Source organism: Diadema antillarum, unplaced genomic scaffold (assembly GCF_040938485.1).
Source record: "Diadema antillarum isolate AM-2024a unplaced genomic scaffold, OU_Dant_1.0 seq00000234_RagTag, whole genome shotgun sequence".
NCBI classification, from domain to species: domain Eukaryota; kingdom Metazoa; phylum Echinodermata; class Echinoidea; order Diadematoida; family Diadematidae; genus Diadema; species Diadema antillarum.
The window spans coordinates 1,406,376-1,430,163 of record NW_027271283.1 but is presented as its reverse complement, the minus strand read 5'-3'; the positions used below and the strand labels follow the sequence as shown (position 1 = coordinate 1,430,163).

The window sequence follows — 23,788 nt, the reverse complement described above, 5'->3', positions numbered from 1 at the left end:
GTACACGCGCAGTATACATGTACGAGTGCGGTACGCGGTACGTAATAACTGTAGCCAACATACGTAATATGTATGGAATGCTTTAATATCTAGGCAGTACCAGTATGTTTTTATAAAGTTAGAGTCTGGAGTATGGAGCGTAAATCGATAGTTATGAAGATTTTTCTCACTCCTGTGTTTGTATTAAACATATAATTTCTATGTAATTCGGTACAAAAAGACGTAAAGGAACTTTCCGTGTTACATTTGACAGAGTGATAAAACACAAAACAACGCAATCATTGGGACCTCTACTGACGTAAAGGACGTCTTTTGCTTACCGTACACACTTGCAAGATGGCTGAATACAAGGGAGCTGCAAGCGAAGCTGGCAGAGTTCGCCAGCTTTTGATGAAACGAGAAAAACAGAGAGAGGAATTAGAACGGCTGAAGCAGAAGATTGAACAGGTACGAACGGAAATCTAGAATATCAAATGTAAAGTTTTATTGTTCATTCAGTTGCAGCCAATAATAAAAGAGGCTCGATGGATGGCCATCATGGCCATTGCATTTACACACAACTGACTGTGTAAGCTGTGCTGTGAGCTGTGCATGTGTCTGAACTGTTTTTGTTCGGTGACATCAGAGTATAATTCAGACAGTGTTTATGTTTTACACAGACACAGTTTTCATGCTGAGTGTTGCGTGTTGTGTGTTGCTAATGTTTTGTGTTTTGAATAGCTGACAAATAAGGGGCGCCATTCGAGTCCCAAGTAGAGTATCTAAATGGAGATAATTTGCTGGTTAGCAAGTTTTTAATCTTATTCGATTTCTGTGACAGTGTGATTGCAGGAAAATGTCGCCATGATGTGGTAAATTTGATATAACGTTTCACCTTTTTCCTCCATAAAAACACAAATAATTGTAAACTTCTAATCCAAATGTATTTTACCTTGTGTAACAGGTCATAAAACCATTTTCAATGCGAGAATGATTTTGATTTCGAATGGATTTCAGGTGGCAGATTAACAAAGTTTTTCAAACGCGATGATGTGTACCATACAATACATCTTAGTCTAACTGCGACCAGCAGCCCCATACGCATAGCGTAATTGGGCTACGGACTGTAGCATTCAGGATCGTGACTACGTAGTATCGCGCCCAAATATCAACTTTAAATCGAAAAATTTATTCAATTTGAAGACTTACCAGTAAAGTTGAAGTATTGACAATAGGCTTCGTGCAACGTTTGGTTCTGTCAATAGTCCCTTTCTGTTCGAATTGATGACTTAATGTGACTCGGTCGAGAGAAACCTGGGAGAGCCACACTGAATTGACGGCCAGCGCATGCGCACAAATTTCTAATCCATTGACTGGATAAGATGTCTGTATGCGCATGCGCTGGCCGTCAATTCAGTGTAGCTTTCCCAGGTTTCTCTCGACCGAGTCACATTAAGTCATCAATTCGAACAGAAAGGGACTATTGACAGAACCAATCGTTGCACGAACCCTGTTGTCAATACTTCAGCTTCACTGGTAAGTCTTCAAATTGAATAAATTTTTCGATTTAAAGTTGATATTTGGGCGCGATACTACCTAGTCACGATCCTGAATGCTACAGTCCGCAGCCCCATAACGCTATGCGTATGGGGCTGGTCGCAGTAAATCTTAGTCCTACATTGAAGTGTGTGTATAACACGCGCTGATATCAATACGTGGCACACTATGGGCGGCGAACTAATTCTGTGTCTAGCGTTAATTTGCCAACCCGGGAGTGCATAAGAAATACACGCAAGTGGCGACTATACGATAATTGATATTCATTAGAGAGTAAGACTAGACTATCGAGTCAATCGACAGTGAAACTCTTGTATGACTGACAAAGTTAATATCTGAGACAGATATCGAATCTTGCAAGTAAGTGTAAAATCTGCTCTATTGCGCACATTTTTTGCATGACATATGGTGTCTTGAAACATTGTAAACAAACTCAAATAACTTTTCTTTTTTTCCTCCTTTTATAAAGCTACTGGGTACATACTTTACCAAATCGCCGGTTTTCTCACAAAAGTTTTGTTGTTTTTTGCCTGTTTGAAAAACTAATTTCACTGTTAGTGTTACCGTATGCAATCTGGCAATGCTCACACCCGGTACATCTGTTGTTCCAATAGAGTAAAGAAGCATTTGGTTTCTTGTTCCTTTCTCTTCTCACACAGGACAATGTCAGCAGGGTCGCTACAATCAGTGCGAAATTTTCAGCTCATTATGATGCAGTGGAGCAGCAACTCAAGAGCAGCACCATTGGTAAAGAGCTCATCTTAGAAATGCTAAGAAACTATCTTGTGTTGTAGCAAAGTTGAAAGTAGATATGAACCTGTTGACTGTAAATCCTTCCAGGATCTGAATAGACTCAAGACCCAGTGCCCAGTAGGCAGTAGCTACTGAGAAAAATGATGTCAAAGACATGATGGAACAGTACAAATCCTGGTACCTGGTACATGAAGATTCTAATTCAATTAGGATATCACCTGACCATCCCGCTCTTCATAAAAGGAAGGTAATTATTCATCCTAATTCATGCATTGAAATTCATTAAAAAAAATAGTCATATTAAAAGTACCAGTATCATTATGTATAATGACATGCAGTAAGTGGACACAGGTTTACATACCGCTATATTAGAGGTAGAGCTGCCTGTTTTAGCAAGACCGATGCATACAGTGTAATCTGTGTCCTGTAGTCTCCATAGAAATTAGGGGTTATATGTTTTATACATTACATTTGTTTTGTGCTTCACTAGGTCTTGTTACCCTTGACCAGATGAGGTCAAAGCGAGATAACTTGCTGAAAGAGCGTGAGAAAGAGCTTGCCCAGTCGATCAAGTCATCGTAAGTCATGCGCTGCACTAGGGCAGAACTGTATATCCATAATTCTCATTGTCGTACTGCTAATAATGACTGTAACTCTGAAGGGTATTCAAATGAAACAGATAATCACCAGATTTATGGTTATGTTTAAATGTATGCGTATTCTGTATATGCTTACTGATAAAGTAAAATAACTTTATGTTACATACAATGTATATATTTCTCACATTTTAATGCAAACAGCCTTCCACTTAAAACAAAATCTTAAGTTGAATCAACATGTAGTTCTGTGGCTAAAGTGACTACAAGTTTTAGTTGAAAAACTCTTGACCAATGTAGAACCTCTTAATGAGAATGGAACAAACAAAGTTTAGTTCTGATGAAATGAAAAATTATATTGCATCCCAGTGATGGTTGATTTTCGTCTTTAAAATGATGCTTATTTGTCTCTCACTTTGCTTTCTTTAATTTCCCTTTCCTATTACCTGGGTATTCTACTTGCCTCTTCATTATTTTGTGGATATATATGTATGTATATATTGATCCTAGAGACACTAAGTGTTTTAATGTACATAAAGAGAATAAATTACATTTAGAAGTAATTTATATGCATGTATGTACAGCAAGTGAGTTGTGATACAACTTAATTACTAAATTTTTGTCATTAGTTGTTAACAGGTAAACAACTAAGATAGTTGCTGTAATTTGTTTGTTTTTTGTTTGTTTAAGCTATGCAAGACTTAGTTCTACACACCATTCTACCTGTGCCTCTTCCTTGTAATGGTAGCGAGCTTTAGGTCTGCAATGCAAACACTAAGATGATGCTAATTAGGCAAGAAATGGTGTTCTGCACATGTGGAGATAGGTGTTTCCATTGTCCAACTCATGAGGCTGCTTCATTTTAGCGTTCATGTTGCAAATTTAAAGCTCGCTATCATTAACTGTGTAGAGGAATGCTGGCCAGATTCACCACTTCCAGGTCTATGTTCTTTATAGGTCGGACAAGTCTGGTAAGAGAAGGAGGAAGCACAAGAATGCAGGCACGCTGTCATTCAATATGGACGAAGATGAGGAGGAGGGAGAAGAAAATGAAGAGAAGGAGGAGAATGGATTTTATGATGACGAAGGTTAGCAATTGGAGTTGATGTTGTGTTCATTCTACAGGTCAGTCACTGATCACTGATCAAGACACAGATTGAAAGTTGTTGATTCATTCTTACCACAGCTGGTTATTGTTTTCGTTATACAAATACAGTGTATAGAAATGTGAAGATATTATGCTAAGAATCTCATTTCTGCAGGAAGGAATCCTTGACATAAATGTATCCTGATGTAAGGCATTCAGATTGTCTGACAAAGTACCCCCATTGAACTGATGAATTGCCACCTAATTATACTTCACTATGGCTTTCTTTTATTCTGAAAAAGCCCCTCATATGCCAAAACTAAAGCATGAACAACAGCAGACAATGTCATGTGTTGTCTTCACTTTGTGGTACAGCAATCTCTGCATTTTACAACCTGGCTTTAATACCAGTTTATAATCAGGTACTCCTGTTTCCTTGGTAGGATCTGAAAGAAAAAAAAAATACTGTCTGTGAAAGAGAAGTGTTTGCCTCTCAATCAGATGATCTTGTCTTAGCAATGATCTAATCAGGATGGTCCTCTGTGAGTAGACAAGAGAATACAGAACTGATTTCTAGTCTGTTTCAAAGTAATTCTTGGGTCATTAGATACATTTGCTATTCAAGTGTACTTCCACTCTTCTATGTTCCTTGTTTATATTTACACCGAGTGCAGCTCATTTCTGTGTCTCCCTCTGTCGATTTAAATTACACAATCTTCTGAGATTCATTCCCGTATTCTCAGTAGTTTAACTGTCAAAGATTGCCTTAAAACAAGCTGCCAATGATAAACCCCACTACTGTTCTTTATTTTTTACAGATGTGCCAAAGAAGAAGAAGAGGATTGGCAAGAATCCAGATGTAGACACAAGTTTCCTGCCTGACAGAGATAGAGAAGTAAACAACATTTTTTTTTGACTTACATTGCACTCCAATCATTACGAACTCCTCAGGACTGGCAGTTTTCATTATATTGAAATTACGTTATAACCCAAACAGTAAAGTATATGAAGATATGATGCATCACGCATTACCCCGGGATACCGTAGTACCCCGGGGTACCACGTTGTGTAGCGCCACCTCACGTCCACTCGAGGACAGCCGCAGAGAAATGCATGCACTGTGTGTGCGTGTACATAGTCATTCCCATGCCACTGCATGTTATACTATGCATGCATGGCATGCTGTGCTGGCAATAGCGTGTGCTTCACTGCAGTGCAGTGCAGTCAGTGCAGTGTAGTGCAGTGGCTAGATGATGATATTGGGACCTGAACTCTTACTTCATTGTAATGAGAATTTCGATATACATTTCGTGTAAATATCATTGAAGTAAAATTAATGCATTAAATTGCACCTGTCAGATTGTGAGTCAAACTTTATTTGGCCATGAAATGATTAAGTATATGTTCGGGGGTTCCTTCTCATTTTTAGTCACCTTAGATATCCACTTTCAATCTTCAGATACTTCAAATCTTCAAATGGAAAAATGGTTGTTTATACAAATGTTACTACTAAAAATCATTTGTGCCAACTGCACAAATTACTCAAAGTGACAAAAGTATGTTTGTGTGTGACAGGGATCATGATATTTTGCAATGAGAACTACTCTCTGTAAAACTCAAAAGAACATGAATATTAACCAGATGTATTGGCACGCTCGCCTATCTTTGCATTCTCTAATTTTCCCAAAGACATATTACAAAATTGTCTTTAGTTTTTAGATGACTTTTCAGTTTCATGTTGACAAACTGTCTTTCTTCAAGACCAGTGAAGAGTGGGAACAGATAAATGCTGTTGTCTATCAAAATATCTACTTGAATTTTACCTTTTTCAGAATGAGTGCAAGAATTGATTTGTGTTGTAATAACTTTGTGTTTGAAGTTTTGTATTTTGTCCTTTTGGACTGGTCAATAGTGAATGATTGAGTGGTTGATACTTGGATTACATTTAACTCCTACAAGATTTTGATCACTGTGGCTCTGTTTCTTCACAGGAAGAAGAGAGTAAGATGAGAGAAGCTCTGAGGCAAGAATGGAGAGAAAAGCAAGAGAAAATCAAGAGTAAGTCCATTCTTCAAGTTTATCAATTGTTCTTGAAAATTGTAAGTTAATGTATTAATGATGATTACAATTTTGTGATAATTGTAAGGTACCTTCACGTAGTAAAGAGCATTTTCTAGGCTGCTTGTATTAGCATAATATGCCCGCTTCATTAAATTCTCTGTAAGTTTTGCAGTTTTTAGCATTGTCGGTGCAGGTGGAGGTGTCTGCCACTTATGAATTTAAAAATGGCAAAATGAAGACACCAAACTTGCTGAAGGTAGATGTGTCTGGCAGTCAACTGCTTTTTAGTGACCTGGGGGCATTTCATGAAGCATTTTGTCAGTTTTTAATTTTTTATGCCTCCGCCACGAAGTGGTGGCGGAGGCATTATGTTTTCGGGTTGTCCGTCCGTCCGTCTGTCCTTCCGTCCGTCCGTAATGATTTTTGTGGACAGCATAACCAAAAAACCTTTTGAGGTATCCTAATGAAACTTGGCATGTATGTGTATTAGGGGATGAAGTTGTACCTATCAACTTTTGGGTGCACATGCTCAAGGTCAAAGGTCAAAAGGTCATGGTCAAATGCTTAGAATTTCACTATTTCCCCCATATCCATGCAATGCCTGAAGATATTTTCTTGAAACTTAGTGTATACATGTATTACCCAATTAAAATTCTCTTGTGAAAGTTTGGGGTCATGAGGTCAAAGGTCAAAAGGTCAAGTAAAAAGTTATAATTTCACTTTTTTCTCCGTATCTTGGAAATTGTTCAAGGTACGTATCTTCATAGAACATAGTATATATGCATGTACTGACTGGCAGTGGTTATCTAGGGAATTTGGGGTTCATGAGGTCAAAGTTCAGGGGTCAAAGGTCAAGGGCAATACTTCAAAATTTTACTATTTCCCTTTTGTATGCAATGCCAGCAGAATTTTTTTTAAAACGTGGTATATGCATGTATACCCAATAGAGATTCACTGGGATTTTTTTTGTTGCCAAGAAGGTCAAAGGTCAAAAGGTCATAGATCAAGTGAAAGTGCTGAATTTACTTCTTTCTCCATATCTCGGAAGTGTTTCAAGTTATCTTGAAACTTAGTATATATTTATGTATGTTTTGCCTGACAGTGATTCTCTTATAAATCTTAGGGTCAAAGGCCAGATGAAAATGATAACAATTTACTGGTCAATACAGAAATTGCACTTTTTTCTCCATGCCTTGAAAATTACTCAATGCATAAACTTATGAAAGGGTCAAAGTCAAGTTAAAGTTCTTAAATCCCCAAATACATGCTCTCCTATTCATCCAATTAAACATAGGTCAAGGAAGGTGAACATTCAACACATTTGTGACAAACATGTCATTTTTAATATTTTACCAATTTAGGAGAATCATGCATTATGGCGGAGGCATACCAGTCGCCATAGCGACATTTCTAGTTTTTTCTGACAAACTGTTATGAACTACTGAAATCTGATTGGCTGAGAGCAAATTTGTCGGACAAATTTGTCGGACAAAAGGCTCCATAAAATGCCTTCCTGGTGTCATTTGCACCAAGTTTGAACTGCCGTGTTTTTCCCGTCCACAGATGAAGAGATTGACATCACGTACAGCTACTGGGATGGATCTGGGCACAGGAAAAATGTGAAGGTGAGTTTGAAAACAGAGGCATCTCCTATCCTTCAAAACAGAATTAGTGCCCGTCACATTTCTTCAAAGGAAGTTATTGCATCACATATCAGCTAGAAGCACTTTCAGTGGTTAACACCTACAAATTAGCAACTAAATATTCCTGGGATCTGTTTCATGAAGTCATCACATAAAAATCTTTATGTAAATCTCAGAATGGCCAAAGTTGCTCATATATAGCTATATGAGACTTTGAAATTCATTTCATGAAGTCTCCCATAAGTGTGTCTTATGAGCGAAAAGTCTCACAAGACTTTCATGAAACGGACCCCTTGTGTGCGAATTGCCTCCCATGTGCTGCATTGAAATGAGAAACATGAGAATGATGTGAAGTCTTATTTTGTTTTTATTGTAGATGAAGAAAGGTGATACAATCCAGCGCTTCCTTCAAAGGTGCCTTGAAGGTCTCAAGAAAGATTTCCATGAACTCAAGTGAGTGAACATACTTCATCTTACCACCGATTTCTTTTTGCATGAATGTAAAATAGGGATTTTGTATGATGGAACTTAAATGCCTCACAGAGAACAAACATTCACTTTGTTTCTTCAAAGAGAATCATTTTTACATGTCCTTTAACTGTTACTTTAGAAGAAATTGACTAAAAGTTACTCCATTTTAAACCCAAATCATACTTCAGATGATGTACAGGCTTCCATCTGTGTTATTCTATGCATATTATGTCTGTGTCGTTTAATGCACTGTAAAGCTGTATACTATTTCTGCATCAGTAATATACTATGTATTTAATACTAAATTGGGTAATTTTGCACTTTGATTACAGGAAGAGTTTGATAATTACTGTCTTCATCTTTAGTAGGTTGAGAGACTGTGAGTATTGTTAATTCATTGTGTTCATTGTATAAGTTAAGGAAGGAAGGAAGTGGTGAATGATGAAATTCATTATAGTCAACACTGGCGTACTTCTCGTTCTGAATGTGCTTATTAGAACTCTTGTCTTTGTGTATCAGAGAGAAACCACAGCTCATGAAGTGCTGCCCTTGTTATGAATTTAGTATTCCCCCATTCTGTGGATGAAATCATATCATTTCAAATCAAAGCAGATATTAAACTAATTGCTTACTACTTTAAAAACAGTGTATTTTTACTCTATGCAGATGTCCCTCTATTATTCTACATGTATATTTTTCTCGTTCTAATTATTCATCCGTGGGTGTCAATGTCTTGTATGCAGAGCTGTGAGTGTTGAACAGATGATGTACATCAAAGAAGATCTCATCATACCTCATGTAAGAGACTGATTATAAACAACAATTTCACATAATTGGTCGGTCAATTTTATAAATAATTAGTCATCTCTGATCAAATCTATAACCTTGGAAAACACTCAGGGAGAGATGAATGGAGAGCACTTTGGAGAGACTTCTGTTGAAGATATGCATATTCTTTATTTTTCTTTGCATTCCTTGGTAAAGGAAGCTGTTGACTTTTCTGGAGGATTGATTTAAGCTGGGTTTTGACATGTAACAATCAATTTTGCTTACTGTAAAAGTGGATATTTTTCAAGCTACAATGTATGCCCAGTGAGAAGAGTTTCGGATGTTCTTAATTCTGTGAATTCAAGATGACAACTGCTGGAACATGTGGCAAGCAAAAATATTTGCATGCTTTTAATTTGGCGCTAGTGTCTAGTTGCGCGAAATGCGCGAAAATTTCAACACCGCGAACATTTCCACTTTTACAGTAGATAACTGTGTCATCGATTTCATGTTAGTGTTTCAGATTTGTGCAAAATGCCAGTCAAAGATTACTCTGCATTAAACATGCCAGTGATACCGACAAGATATTCAGATGGTGTGGCACTGCCTGTGTCATCTAAATATCAAGCAAGACAGAAGTTATGTTGGTGTTGGGTACAAGTTTTTGTAGTTCAGTATGCATGAGTATGGGCTGCAGATTGAAAAATGTGTGAGTAAATACTAAGTTAACATGAAGTGTGACCATAACTGTGGTTGTAATTTCTTTGAATGTGCAACAATCATCTTTCAAATGATGATGATGTGATGCTGTAATGATTCTACTACATCTGGTTAACATTTTTCATGTGCATGCCAATTTCATTTTATCTTTTGTATCTTTTGATGCAGCACTATAGTTTCTATGACTTCATTGTCACAAAGGCAAGAGGAAAAAGTGGTAAGTAAAAAATGTGTAATATACACCAATTAAAGAATTTTGGCTGTATCATACCGTAGTTCAAGATGATTGATATGAGTTTACAAAACCTTTTTTTTTTGATAGATCTAGTTTACAGAACATTCACTTAGTTCTGGTGGCTTTGTCGGATCTTTTATTTTGGTGTTGATAGGAAAGATGGATGAGTCGACTCTACTGTGTCTTTTTTTTTTTCTTCCTCTTTCTTTAATTCAGGTCCATTATTCAGCTTTGATGTGCATGACGACATTCGGATGATCAATGATGCTACTGTGGAGAAAGATGAGGTAATCTAAACCCATGTGATGAGATTAGGTTACATATAGTCTGAATGTTACGTTATTAGCAGAGGTTGAGAGAGAGAAATAAAGGGAGAGATGTAAAGGTTGATGTTGAGTGAAATAATTATGAGTCCATCTTGAAATTTAACATGTATGATTGAGGATATTTCATGCATTCATGAACCTTACCAAATTCTTAAATAAATATTGATGATAAATACCACTTCCTGTATTCTCTATAGTCAGTCACAGATATCAGAATACATTTTACAAATTTAACTGTTTGAGATCCCTAGTAAATTACTGTGAACAAGAATATTGGTCTGAGGCTTTTTATGCCTCTGCCAACGAAGTGGCCGGAGGCATTATGTTTTTGGGTCGTCCGTCCGTCCGTCCCGTTTTGTTTTTGTCGATATCTCAAGAACCGTGTGGTGGTTTTACATCAAACTTGGTATGAGGGTATATCCTGGGGGGATAATACTTTGTTTGGATTTTAGGGTCACGGGGTCAAAGGTCAAAGGTCACAGGTTATTTTGTGAAAAAAAAGGTTGAAAATTCATGTTTTTCTCCATATCTCGCAAATGGTTCAAGGTATCTTCATGGAACTTAGTGTATACAGTGTATGCTTGTTCCAATGGGCAGTGATTATCTAGGGAAGTTGGGGGTCATGGTTCAAAGGTCAGGGCGGTCAAAGGTCAAGGTCAACTCCTCAAAATATCACTACTTTCCTTATATTTATGCAATGCCTGAAGGTTTTTGTTTTTTTTTTTTGATATATACATGTATTACCCAATATATATTCTGTGGGAAGTTTCTTGCCAAAAGGTCAAAGGTCAAGTGAAAGTGCTGAATTGCACTTTTTCCTCCATATCTCAAAAGTAACTCAAGGTAACATCATGAAACTTACATATTTATGCATGTTCAACCTAACAGTGATTCTCTTTGGAACTGTTAGGTCAAAGGTCAAAGGTTTTTTGATATACAGTCAAACCTGCCTTAGCGGCCACCTGTCTATAGCGGCCACCTGTCTACAGCGGCCACTGAAAAATCCCCCCGAGAGAAAAGCCCTGTTAGAGACCCTGTGTATAGCGGCCACCTGTCTAACGCGGCCAGCGGCCACAAATTTTGTTTCCCGCGGTAGATTTTAACCTGTCTATAGCGGCCACAGAGCCGGTAATTTAGCATGTTTTTTCTGATTTGTGGCCGTGCCAGACATTCATGGGCAACGTTCAGTGATCGCCACCGCTGCATTCATCACTTATTCAGTCATAATAATGCACTAGTGTAAAGCTTTCTTCACGACTGTACACATGCTACTGTGCAACAATAACACCGGCATTGTTCAATGCCATGAAATACACGTGTGTATACTTACGCATACATTATGTACATTAAATACTTATCGACGTATCCAACGATGATATATGTACATGTACAGGCAATGCACATTAAGTTGGATTACCTGTCTATAGCGGCCACCTGTCTATAACGGCCACTTTTTTCGTTTCCCTTGGGTGGCCGCTATAGACAGGTTTTACTGTATACATGTATTACCCAATATATATTCTGTGGGAAGTTTCTTGCCAAAAGGTCAAAGGTCAAGTGAAAGTGCTGAATTGCACTTTTTCCTCCATATCTCAAAAGTAACTCAAGGTAACATCATGAAACTTACATATTTATGCATGTTCAACCTAACAGTGATTCTCTTTGGAACTGTGAGGTCAAAGGTCAAAGGCCAGGTTTAGATAATGCTATTTTCCCATTTGATACTGAAATTATACTTTTTCTCAATACCTTGAAAATTACTCAATGCATAAACTTATAAAAGGGTCAAAAGTCAAGTAAAAATCATCAGTTCCCCAAATACCTACACTCTGACATTTTAATCATTCATCCAATTGAACCTAGTTCTAGGAAGGTGAACATTCAGCACATTTGTGGCAAACCTGTCATTTTAATATTTTGCCAATTGTGTGAAACTGTCATCACACATTGTCAAGACATTGTACTATAGACCTATTAGGAGAACCATGCATTATGGCGGAGGCATATCAGTTGCCGTAGCGATATATCTAGTTACCTCTCATTTTAAACAACATAATCCTATATGGATCCTTACAAATTTATGAAATGTAACTATCTACAATAGGGAAGTACCCACAGGCATTTTATCTTATGGAATACTGTATACAGTGTGTTCATAGTCTGCTTTCTATTTCAGTCCCATGCAGGTAAAGTTGTGTTGCGGAGCTGGTACGAGCGCAACAAGCACATCTTTCCTGCTAGTAGATGGGAGCCTTATGATCCAGAGAAGAAGTGGGACAAGTATACGGTAAGTTAGTTCATCTTCAAATCCATTACCGTGAACTGATTGACCACTCTTAAACTCTGTAATACAAGAGATAGACATATAAAAGAGCCATCACCGACACACTTTAAAATTTCTGGTTTTAAATCATGTGAGACAATACCATCTTTTCACATCTTCTTAACAGAAGTATCTCAATTTGTAAATTTTTATGAAAAATGATGGACCAGTTCTGTGCAGGTCATTTAAAAAAAAAATCACTTTTAGATATTATTTACAGAAAGCTGTGACATCACAGGTATTCATGTAGACTTTCTTGACAGCAGCGTCACTGCATTTAAGTGATAAGAGGAAACCCTATTACAATGAGGTACCACTTTTAACAAATTGAATTCGGCGGTCTTGATCCTTTCGGTGGTCTTGATCCTCCATTACTTTATTTAGCTGGAGCACGTTTACACTGTAAAATCAATAGTCAGGGTGATGTTGTTATATTGGGGTTCCATGTGTACATGGTATGTCCATACACGGTGTAGATGAGGCCAATTTCAGGAAATTGGACTGTACTTATGTAATGTGTAGTTTAGTGTATTTGGTGATAAAAGTGAGAGATGTGAACAAAGATGTTGAAATGATGGGATTAGAAATTGATCAAAAAAAATCAGTGCCTTGCATATAATCCATTTCCTTCATGTCATGGTACAGGCGACTCCTGTTGTAACGAAGTCCTCAGGACCAGCAGTTTTCTTTTCCTCTTTCAAATTTCATTATAGCCGGACAGCAAAATACATAAAGATATACAGATGGTAATATGGGACTTGAATTCTTACTTTGTTGTAACAAGAATTTCATCATAAACATGTTTGTTATAACAGGAACGCACTATATCCCATGATATGTTATTGCAATGTGACTGTAAATGCTCGCATTGTGTAGTGGCGTTAATAGCAATGTAGCGACTTACAAGAGATCTATTAAAATTTTCATTGCACAAACCAGAAGCAAAAGCAGCCAGAAGTGCAGAACTTGAATGTTTTTTGTTGTCACATTTCTTTTATATTTTCTTGTTTTTTATACTTTTTATTGCAGATCAAATAATGTGCCTGAGAAGAAGAAACTTGACGAATCCAGTGTGCACTCAATTCTCCATATTGCATCCCTTTGGTCAGCATCACTTTTTAAACCTCAAGTGTGGATGGGAGGAGACACATCAGACAATTCTTGTTTCACATTTGATACTTCAGTTGAGTTTCATTGGACAGAACTCTGATACGACAGAATATTGCAATAACAAATTTGTACATTGTAGGTTGTTGGTCCCAGTGGTCACTCTTTCTCTATATTGTCATTGTTCCAGTCGTCCTGATACAGTGAAACCCATTATAACGAGGTCTGTGGGACCAGAACCGGCGATATTACCTCGTTATAACCGGTACCTCGTTATAACCGTATGCGTAAAAAACAAAGAAAAACATAAGCACGACGTCATATACCCGTCAATCAAACTTAAGAACATCCTTTGCATTGTTATTACACAATTATGGATCGTTATTATTGAGACAATAAAGGGAATTTTATTTGTGAATTGATACATTTTTTAAAAAAGGAAAAAAGTAGGGGTTTAAATACATTAATTCTTTATTTTCCTTTCAAAAATCTCTCCGCATAATAGTTGCACATTATGTTCTTGAGAATTAGGCCTACTCGGCAGGATCATATTCATGATTCTTTCTACACCTATCTCTTCCTCTTGTATTGAACCATTCTGAAAGAATGTCTTTTTTGTTTGTTAAATGAAGTGTACAGTGTAAAATGACAATGAATGAAATCAGATTGTATAAAATGCATTTGTTAAGTTTTTTTTCTAAACATCAGCGCAAATAGAGTAACATACATGCGTTGTTTATCGTAACTTGCGAGGTGTGTTACGCTGTTGGTGCCCAGCGGGAATGCGATGATTTCATGAATCATTTCAGCTGTAATCCTATACAATGTATGCGCCCGAAGGGATTAAAAAATGCATTCTTTATTTTCTTCCCAAAATCCCATCGCGTTTTGTACACCTATTCTTGAAAAATATGCGACAGGGTTGAATTTGGACGGTTGTGATGCTATTTACGCAGATCTGTGCCTCATAGACCATTCTGAAAGAAAGAAAAATCTTAAAATCGCGTTTGTTTCTTTTTCTGAACACCAACTCAATTAAGTAGATTAACATGCGCTATTCAACTATTTTTACGCTACTGTCACCCGGCGGGATCGCAATGATTTCAGTAATCATTTTCGGCTTTAATCATACGCACTCATATTTATATCATCATTTGTTACACGATAATGAACAGTCCCAGCTCTATTCAAACTGTTCGAAATGCGTTTGTGTCTTTTTCTAAACACTGACTCAATTAAGTAGGTTAACATGCGTTATTCAACTATTTTTACGCTACTGTCACCCGATGGGATCGCTATGATTTCATTAATTATTTCGGCTTTGATCATATATACACTCATATTTACTAGCCAGCAAAACAACTGGAAGTCGGAACTAAAAATGGAAAGGATATAGATGAGTTGCACTCGCATTCCAATATTATTGTCCATTTTGGCCACGATTGTCGCTACATGAAAAGTTTTTTAATGCCTTATGTTTTTTCTCTTATTGTGGTGTGGTCTGACCTAATGTCACGTGCGTGTATCTCGCGAAAAAGAAAATCGAATGATTTTATTCAATAACTTCGGAACATCGGAAGGTATTTCTGTGTCTTATCGCGTGGTTTAGAAGAAAACATGAACTACTCTGCAAAACGGCTGGGAAAGAGACATGGTTAGCGTGAATTCGGTTTTCAATGTTTCGTTTGTCGCCTGTTTGAAAGCGGCAAGTCAAGAAATGGAACCTCACGAAAAAGAAAATGGAATGATTATGATTATGTTACAATGTATGTGGTTTAGAAGAAACATGGAAGGAATGGTACTCGGTTATTCGTCACTGATAATGGGTGGTAAAGAAGGATAACGGCGGAACTGAAACATGTTTGTTTCCTAGTCTTCCCGCTTCAGATAGTACATGTACACAACATGTAGAGATTGAGACGGGACGGGCACTTGTGCAGTGTGTTTCTGCGTTCAGCACAGACTCTGTAAAACGAGGATAACGTCAATTCGCTTTTCAATTTTTCGTTCATGGCGTGTTTGAAAGCGGCAGGTCAAGAAATGGAACCTCGTTGTATCCGATCAAATTGCTTATGTTTTTCTTTATCATGATGCACCGAAAATGTCCTCGTTATAACCGGAATCTCATTATAACCGAACTCGTTATAACTGATTCGTTCTGCCATAGGTTTACATGCAAAGGAAAATGGGACCGACGCGATCACCTCGTTATGAGCGGTTCCTCGTCATAACCGAACTCGTTATAACGGGGTTTCACTGTATAAACAAATTTCAGTTCAACAAACGCATTTCTTCATCCCGCAGATATTGATATATGAAGTGTCCAATGTGTCCTGAATAGTGCTATGTCTTTGTATTTCATTGCTTTTGCTCCTGTGGTATAACAAATGTCAATATAAGAAACACATATCCTCATCACGAAGAGTTGTTGTAACATGAGTCTGGTGTATTGGGTGGGGAAACTGAAATTGCAGGTGATCACAGAAGTTATACTCACACAGGATGCATGGTGTATTGATTTTCCTGTTGGAAATATGACATTCAAGTAATACATAATGTACTTCTGCATGCAGTTAAGGGGTAGCTATGTTTCATTTAAAGAGGAATCATCAAGAAGCTACAAAGTGATTTAGAAAACAGTTACATGTATTGTGTCGAACGGTTGCATTGTATTGGTCATTGCTGGAAGATGAACCGTTGTGATGCTCACAGTATTTCTGTTGCTATCTGTAGATTACATAGGATAGTACACTGTACATATCTATCATTACCTCTACCAAGGGAGGAGGTTATGTTTTCGTTACGGTTGGTTTGTTTGTTTGTTTATTTGTTTGTTTGTTTGTCCCTGTGCAAAATAACTCAAAAAATAGTTAACGGATTGGGATGAAACTTGCAGGAAAGGTTGAGAATGACACAAGTAAAAAACGATTAACTTTTGGTAGTGATCCGAGAAGTTTGTAGGAATTTGTGAAAGATTTTTGATATTTTGACTGGTAGGGTCAATGAACTTGGGAGCTCAGGCAGCGCGTATTTGAGGTTTGCATGCGCGCACTAAAGTGCGTGCTCTAGTTTCTGCTAGGGCGAAGCGCACCGTGCAGCTGAGGGTTTATGACGTATCAAAGGATTCTATATTGGAAAATCGGGCGACTTTCAGCACACAATGCTATACGTATGGGTGGAAATCACTGATATCTCTATGAAAGAACAAGATCAGTGGTGAAAATGAGCTGCATGCTTGGCGGAGGTCTGCGCTCTCAGAGTGCTTCTCTAGTTTCTCTTTTTTTTTTCTCCCCCATTCCAATACAGTGCCATGGAATATGCTTACCAGTTGTTGTGTAATGTCTAGACTGTTTCATGCCAAACCTGTTGCAGCAAGAAGTAGATAACTATATGTGCATGACTTCAGTTTTTATGCCTCCGCCACAAAGTGGTGCCGTAGGCATAATGTTTTCGGGTTGTCTGTCCGTCCGTCTGTCTGTCCGTCCGTAATGAATTTTGTGGACAGGGTAACTATCAAAACCTTTTGAGGTATCCTAATGAAACTTGGCATGTATGTGTATTGGGGGGTGAAGTTGTGCCTATCAACTTTGGGGTGCACATGTTCAAGGTCAAAGGTCAAAAGGTCAAGGTCAAATACATAAAATTCCACTATTTCCATCATATCTATGCAATGCCTGAAGATATTTTCTTGAAACTTAGTGTATACATAAATTACCCAATTAAGATTCTCTGGTGAAATTTTGGGTCATGAGGTCAAAGGTCAAAAGGTCAAGTAAAAATATTAAAACTTCACCTTTTTTCTTTGTACAGCACCTGTACCTTGGAAATTGTTCAAGGTACAGTATCTTCATGGAACATAGTATATATACATGTACTGACTGGCAGTGATTATCTAGAGAATTTAGGGTTCATGGGGTCAAAGGTCAGGGGTCAAAGGTCAAGGGCAACACTTCAAAATTTTACTATTTCCCTCATGTTTATGCAATGCCAGCAGGATTATTTTTTTTTTTACACTAGGTGTATGCATGTATAACCTAATAGAGATTCTCTGGAAAGTTTTTTTTCCTTTTGTTTTTGCCCCAAAGGTCAAAAGGTCAAAGATCAAGTGAAAGTGTTGAACTAAGTTTTTCCTCCATATCTCGGAAGTGGCTCAAGTTATCTTGAAATGTACTACATATTTATGCATGTTCTGCCTGACAGTGATTATCTTATTGATTTTAGGGCCAAGGGCCAGATGAAAATGGTAACAATTTACTATTCAATACAGAAATTGCACTTTTTCTCCATACCTTGAAAATTACTCAATGCATAAATGTATGAATGGGTCAAAGTCAAGTTAAAGTCCGTAAATCCCAAATACATGCTCTCCTATTCATCCAATTAAACCTAGGTCAAGGAAGGTCAACATTCAACACATTTGTGACAAACTTGTCATTTTAACATTTTGCCAATTTTGTGAAAATGTAATCACACATTGTCCACTCCTTATTTAGACCTACAATGTATTAGGAGAATCATGCATCATGGCGGAGGCATACCAATCGCCAGTTTAATTGTGTAAAATGCTGTTGTGGTACATGTTTTCCTTTCCTGCTACTGATTGTTAGCAAGGATGCCAGTAATTGGGTTTTGCCATCATTGCAATATACATGTAGTACACAACTGTTGATTCAGTTTGAAAGTGAGTTTAAAAGCTCACAAAGAGTAAGATTTACTGTGATATAATGTGACATATGGCAATAAGCTTACATCTCTTGGAGGAGTACGTCATGTACTGCACTAATCTGGAGCTATGTTCTGTCGGAAAGATAACATGCACATACGTGTAGATGTACATTTACTTTATGTTGGCAATTTCCAAATTTGTTCTTTGTACTCTACCATAATTGACCTGACATCGTAACATTGTCCCATACATTTGGATCACATCACATAAAAGGAAAACAAAATCAAAACCAATTTCTTGAGGTTCTAGATGTGCAGTAGGCCTATATACAACTGTCATGGAAGTTGAATAATGGATTCCATCCACAGGTGGGACATTTTTGGAATTCCAAGTAAGATTAATAATTTGATCAGCATGAGATTTCACTCATTCATGATAATGCAAAATGAATGCATTGTATGAATGGTGTTGTTCTTTTTGTCTGTGACATTGTATCAAATCTATGTAAATACACATGTACAAATGTATAAATCTGTCAGTAGACATTTCCAAATATGTTTGCGCATACATCATAAATAAATGACTTTTCAGAAAGATGTGATGCTAAGTCATGTTTTCCTATTTTTCTGTCAATGAATATAGTACAGGGTGTTTGTTGGATGTATTAAAATGGCTTCAAAGTTGATTTTGCAGTGGGCATCCTTTTCATACTGTAGGGGTCTTGTATGGGATATGGTTTATTGTCAGTGTTACTTGATAATGATACAGTGGAATATCTCATATCTCAAACGCATGTGGCAATACATGCTATGTGAAGATTGCTTCACATAACATGTACATGTATTGCCACAGAGATTTCATAATGAATGCCTCAGAAAAGAAATCTGTCGTAGCCAGAAGTCGATCTACATGTATAATTAATGCACTGTGTATCATCACCAAGTTACTCTTCCTCCTATGCGAAAGTTGTCTATTTAGTCTCTACAAGCAAGACAAGATTCTTCCAAATATGGCCTTCCCAAATAAATTTGATATCATTAGTGCACACTGAATTGAGAATACACGGTTGGCTAGGAATGCTGATGACGTACACCATGTTTCAAAATTACTTCACCTGGGCTGAAATTTCGTTTTGCAACGGAACAGGGGAATGATACCCAAATGCACGTGGATTGAGTAAATTCAGCAATATTAGTAGAACACATGCAAAGTTTGAGGAAAATACATGTAGTGCCATTCTGGAGGGGGGCAGGGTATTTCATGAAGCGTTTTGTCCGACAAATTTGTTGCACAAATTTGCTTTCAGCCAATCAGATATTAGGATTTCAGTAGGTTATAACAGTTTGTCGGAAGAAATATCTGACAAAACAATATTTCTTCTAAATTTGAAGTTTCAGTGCTGCAATATATGAAAATGTAAAGAGAATTTAACATTTTTAAAGTTTACTTGCACTTGACTTGCCTCTTACCGTAATACACTGTATATGTCAACAACATTTCAAGGGAATTTATTGTAAAAGTACTTTTCATCATAAAAGAAAGAAGATAGAAAAAGGTGCAAGTCTGCATGAGTGGAGTACATATACATGTACATGTACATGCCACAACCAGGGGAACATAAGTGTACCCTCATGTTGGGAAGCTTGTTAAAATAAATGTTACATATTTTATGATGTTATTTTACAATAAGCCAGTTAGGGGTTCCAGTTTGTGCATGAGCAGAAGAGGTCATTTGTACCAACAGGGCATGTTGGTTTTTGAATTTACTTAGATAAGCATCTGTGATGTACTGATTATTCAAATAAATAATCCTTATGAATGATGCTTGCCAACACATCCACCTGACAGCATAAGTGGTATTCAACCATATCGATAATTTAAAAAAAAAAGATTGTTAATACAATGTACATTCACTGCAAAATAATGAAATGGATGCTTTCCCCAGCATTATCCATTCTGGTCACCTGGTCTATGCAAGTACATCCTTTGTTTGAGCTTGATTGATGAATTCCATTATATGTTTCATTGGGCAAGCCTATGCGTGATGTCGCTTTGTAAACGAGTGACGTGCCTAACCAAATGAGAAAAGAGAAAGGTCATTTGTACACATGAGCTAACTCAAACTGGCTTATTCGTAACCAATGTGATGAAATAACTACACAGACACACACACCAATTTCTTATCTGTCATTGATTAGTCACTGACACTTGTTTTATTGTTACAATAGCTGACAAATTTCTTCAAAAGAAACTAATGTATGAAAAGTAAAAAAAAAATAGTGTAATATTTCTTGATATGAACTGAATCTGTCATGTCATTTAATTACATCAAGCATGTATAGTGCACAGTCTAGGATGAATCATCGCTTAACTTTCAAACTGAAACTAACAGTCTTCTGCAATGTATAGAAAATGATGTAGTTCTTGTCTGATTAAGCCGAGATTCTACATTTGAAGCACACACATGACATTTACAATTGTTAAATAAATGCACTTTTGGCATTTGTTCCACACGTCTGGACTCGTAAAAGGAAGAGAATCGGTCAAGAAGGAAGAATTTTGCTGAGATTTTCATTTACTCTGCACTAATAACTCTACTACAATATGTTACTACATGTAGAAGATAGGCATAGCTACAAAGAAATATTTAATTTAGATTAAATTCTCTCCATATCGGTAAAAACTGTATGCAACTCTCATAAATATCAAATTATATAGAAGTCTTTATCATAAATATAAGCTACCATTATCAACAAAGACACATAAATTGTCATGTTGAATATCCAATTCTGAGGAAAAAATATGGCGCATCATTGTCAATTCCCATTTAACACACGCTGTTTTATACTCCCCCCAAAAAATTTGCCGTTTCCATATGAACCAAACACTGAATAGTATGCAAAAGCCAAAATTCAAATTCACAGGACTTGATTTCGGTAGATGGAAACAATATTGATGGTAATAAAGCTGAGCAAATTCAGATAGCATTAGTAATATTCAGCCTGCAATTCAAGGATAATTTCACTATAAGAAGTTTACATGACTCGACAATATGAAAGCTGTTCTATTCAACAGATTTTACATTTTAGTTAATGCTTGGGTTTATTTCAGTGAAACATTTTTTTTTTCTTTGACCAAAACTTGTGCCAAAAACAATTGGACAATCGGGACTGACCAGAAGCTTCTGAATAAAAGAACTAATTTATCAAAATGAAAAATCTTTGATGAGCCCAACATATCAGAAACTGCACATTATCAGATGTTGGAATGATGTTATCTTTTTTCCCCACATAATTTATCAGACATAAAATGACATCATTGTCATATTGCATCAATGAGAGACAATTTGTAACTTTTGGTCAAGCAGAAATTTGTTATTTTTTTCTGTAAGAATAAAGCAATTGTGCTTATTTCATTACATAGTCACAGCAATGAAAGACACCAAATTTTCAATTATGAAGAATTACTCTCACAGTGTTTTCATAATTTGTAAAGCATATTTCTATGTACACATTCATCACAATTATTTTAATCTCTTTAATCATATTATATCAACTGGAAATATACAATCATCACTGTTGTCTACAATACATACTTCAGATAACACACAAGAACACTTCATTTTAACAAAGATCGGTATGGAACAGGTAAATGTCCCTTTTCCACTCGATCAGTTTTGCTTCTTTTTGTCTTTTTTAAATAGATATTTTCTCCAAGCTTTAATCATTGTAAATTAAGCTTTACCAATTACAGTACACTTTTTTTTGGGGGGGGGGGGGGGTGGGTGGTGGTTGCTTTCTTGTCTGTTTCTTGCCAAGAAATGAAATAACATTGCCATAATCAATTTCCTGAACAAACAATGATGGTAAACTGTGCATACCAAAACAATGTGAAATGTTAAATCCAAGACCAGCAGTATGGATGTGAACAGCATCTGATCAAGGATGACAAACTACCCTGTTTCTGATACATGCAAACATGTGTCATATGGCCTCTTCCTTCCTGATTGGCCATTATCTGTTACATGACACTAAGGACAATGGAAGGTGCTTACCAGAGAATCACACAAAAAAAGAAGAAGACAGAATTAGGCACTGATTGAAGAGTGAATTTCTGTTATGACTATGCTCTCATGACCAACATTTGTCCATGTTGCATAACTTGTAGGATGGATGTGTTTACAAACAAAATAACAACGACTAAGTCAAGTTTGCTATTTTCAGATAATCAAAAGAGAAAGACATGTCAAATTTAGCTTTAACTTCCAGCTGGGTTTGGTTCAGTGGTCAAAACTGAATCAATTTCTTTCAGCTTACACTTTAGTAAGGTTAGGGTATCTCTTAGTGACCTCATGATACAACCAATACCTTTCATATTCCAATGCAGCTCTGACTGTTAATGGAATGTTGAAACATGTTAACCTAATGGATCATCATCTGAAGTCTAAATGTATCATTATCTGGAGTCTAAATGTTTTCAAACAATCACAACTCCTGTACCTCTATTGTTCTCGCCTTCACACACACTAAATATCCACTAACAAGAACACCTCAATATAAAGTCTTTGTGTTGCTTCAGAGTTGATGGTTTGTTGATCAGCGGAGTCTCAACTCACTACCATGTTGGCATGAATCAGCAACTAGCTGAATGATGCAGTGCACTGTTGTATACAATAACTGTCGACCACATATCCAATCAAATGGCCAACACTTTGATCAGTAGCATGTTTCCCACATGTTTTGGTCACAAAGAACATTGCATTATGACTGTACCATGAGATTCTGTTGGAAGACCATGATTCTGATTCACTGGCCTCACCATCTTTTGCATGTACACGTGTATGCGTCAGGCCTTGTGAATTATGGTAACAAGCATTCACAAAATGGAGCTAAGCTCAAAGATCATTACAAGATATCTTTCTGTTTTTCTCCTGGTCTTCCCATTCTGATGATCAAGTAACTGCATGCTTAGCCTTCCTTCAGCGAGTCTGAAAGTAACTACGTGTATATTTAAAAGTGAACATTACTGCAAGTCACACAGTTAAGAATGATGATGTAAATTCTATATAAAAACCAGTCAAACTTCTTCGTTGAGCCATCAATAGTGAGATTTAGACCTGCAATGCGAATGCTAAGATGACACAGTGTCCGAGGTTGGTAAGACAGTAACAACTGTCTTTCGCATGTGCAGAAAACTTTTTTTTTTGCCTAATTAGCGTCGTCTTAGCGTTAAAGTTGCAGATCTAATTAACGCTCGATAATCATATGACTGAGGACCTGTGCCCACTCTGCTCTTCCTAACTTCCTGCATATGCTCACATTGACTTGTGACTCTACTGGCTACGGTGCAAACTTTTCTTAATTCTTCCGATTCTTTCTCAACATATACACAGACATGTGAGGGCAGCATAATAGTACAGGCACACATGTTTTTCACATGGAATTCAACTCATTACCTACAAACATATACAAATATGTAAATGACATCATATATATT

General features: G+C 36.9%; 1 protein-coding gene across 1 annotated transcript; it reads left to right on the top strand.

Moving 5' to 3' along the window:
- Positions 1–336: 336 nt before the first annotated feature.
- LOC139729324 (protein FAM50A-like) lies at positions 337–14,399 on the top strand. The gene is made up of 13 exons (XM_071640250.1): positions 337–447; positions 2,196–2,283; positions 2,780–2,867; positions 3,843–3,973; positions 4,791–4,867; positions 5,964–6,030; positions 7,597–7,658; positions 8,053–8,129; positions 8,891–8,945; positions 9,804–9,852; positions 10,087–10,157; positions 12,373–12,483; positions 13,549–14,399. The coding sequence occupies exons 1-13, from the start codon at positions 337–339 to the stop codon at positions 13,555–13,557; spliced, it is 996 nt and encodes a 331-aa protein (XP_071496351.1). The 3' UTR covers positions 13,558–14,399.
- The last annotated feature ends 9,389 nt before the right edge of the window (positions 14,400–23,788 follow it).

Excerpts from the sequence above, each read along its gene's own strand:
- LOC139729324 (XM_071640250.1), top strand. The coding sequence starts at position 337 with ATGGCTGAATACAAGGGAGCTGCAAGCGAAGCTGGCAGAGTTCGCCAG. Across the intron at positions 2,284-2,779 it reads ACTCAAGAGCAGCACCATTG|GTCTTGTTACCCTTGACCAG; the intron begins GTAAAGAGCTCA and ends GTGCTTCACTAG. Across the intron at positions 8,130-8,890 it reads AAAGATTTCCATGAACTCAA|AGCTGTGAGTGTTGAACAGA; the intron begins GTGAGTGAACAT and ends TCTTGTATGCAG.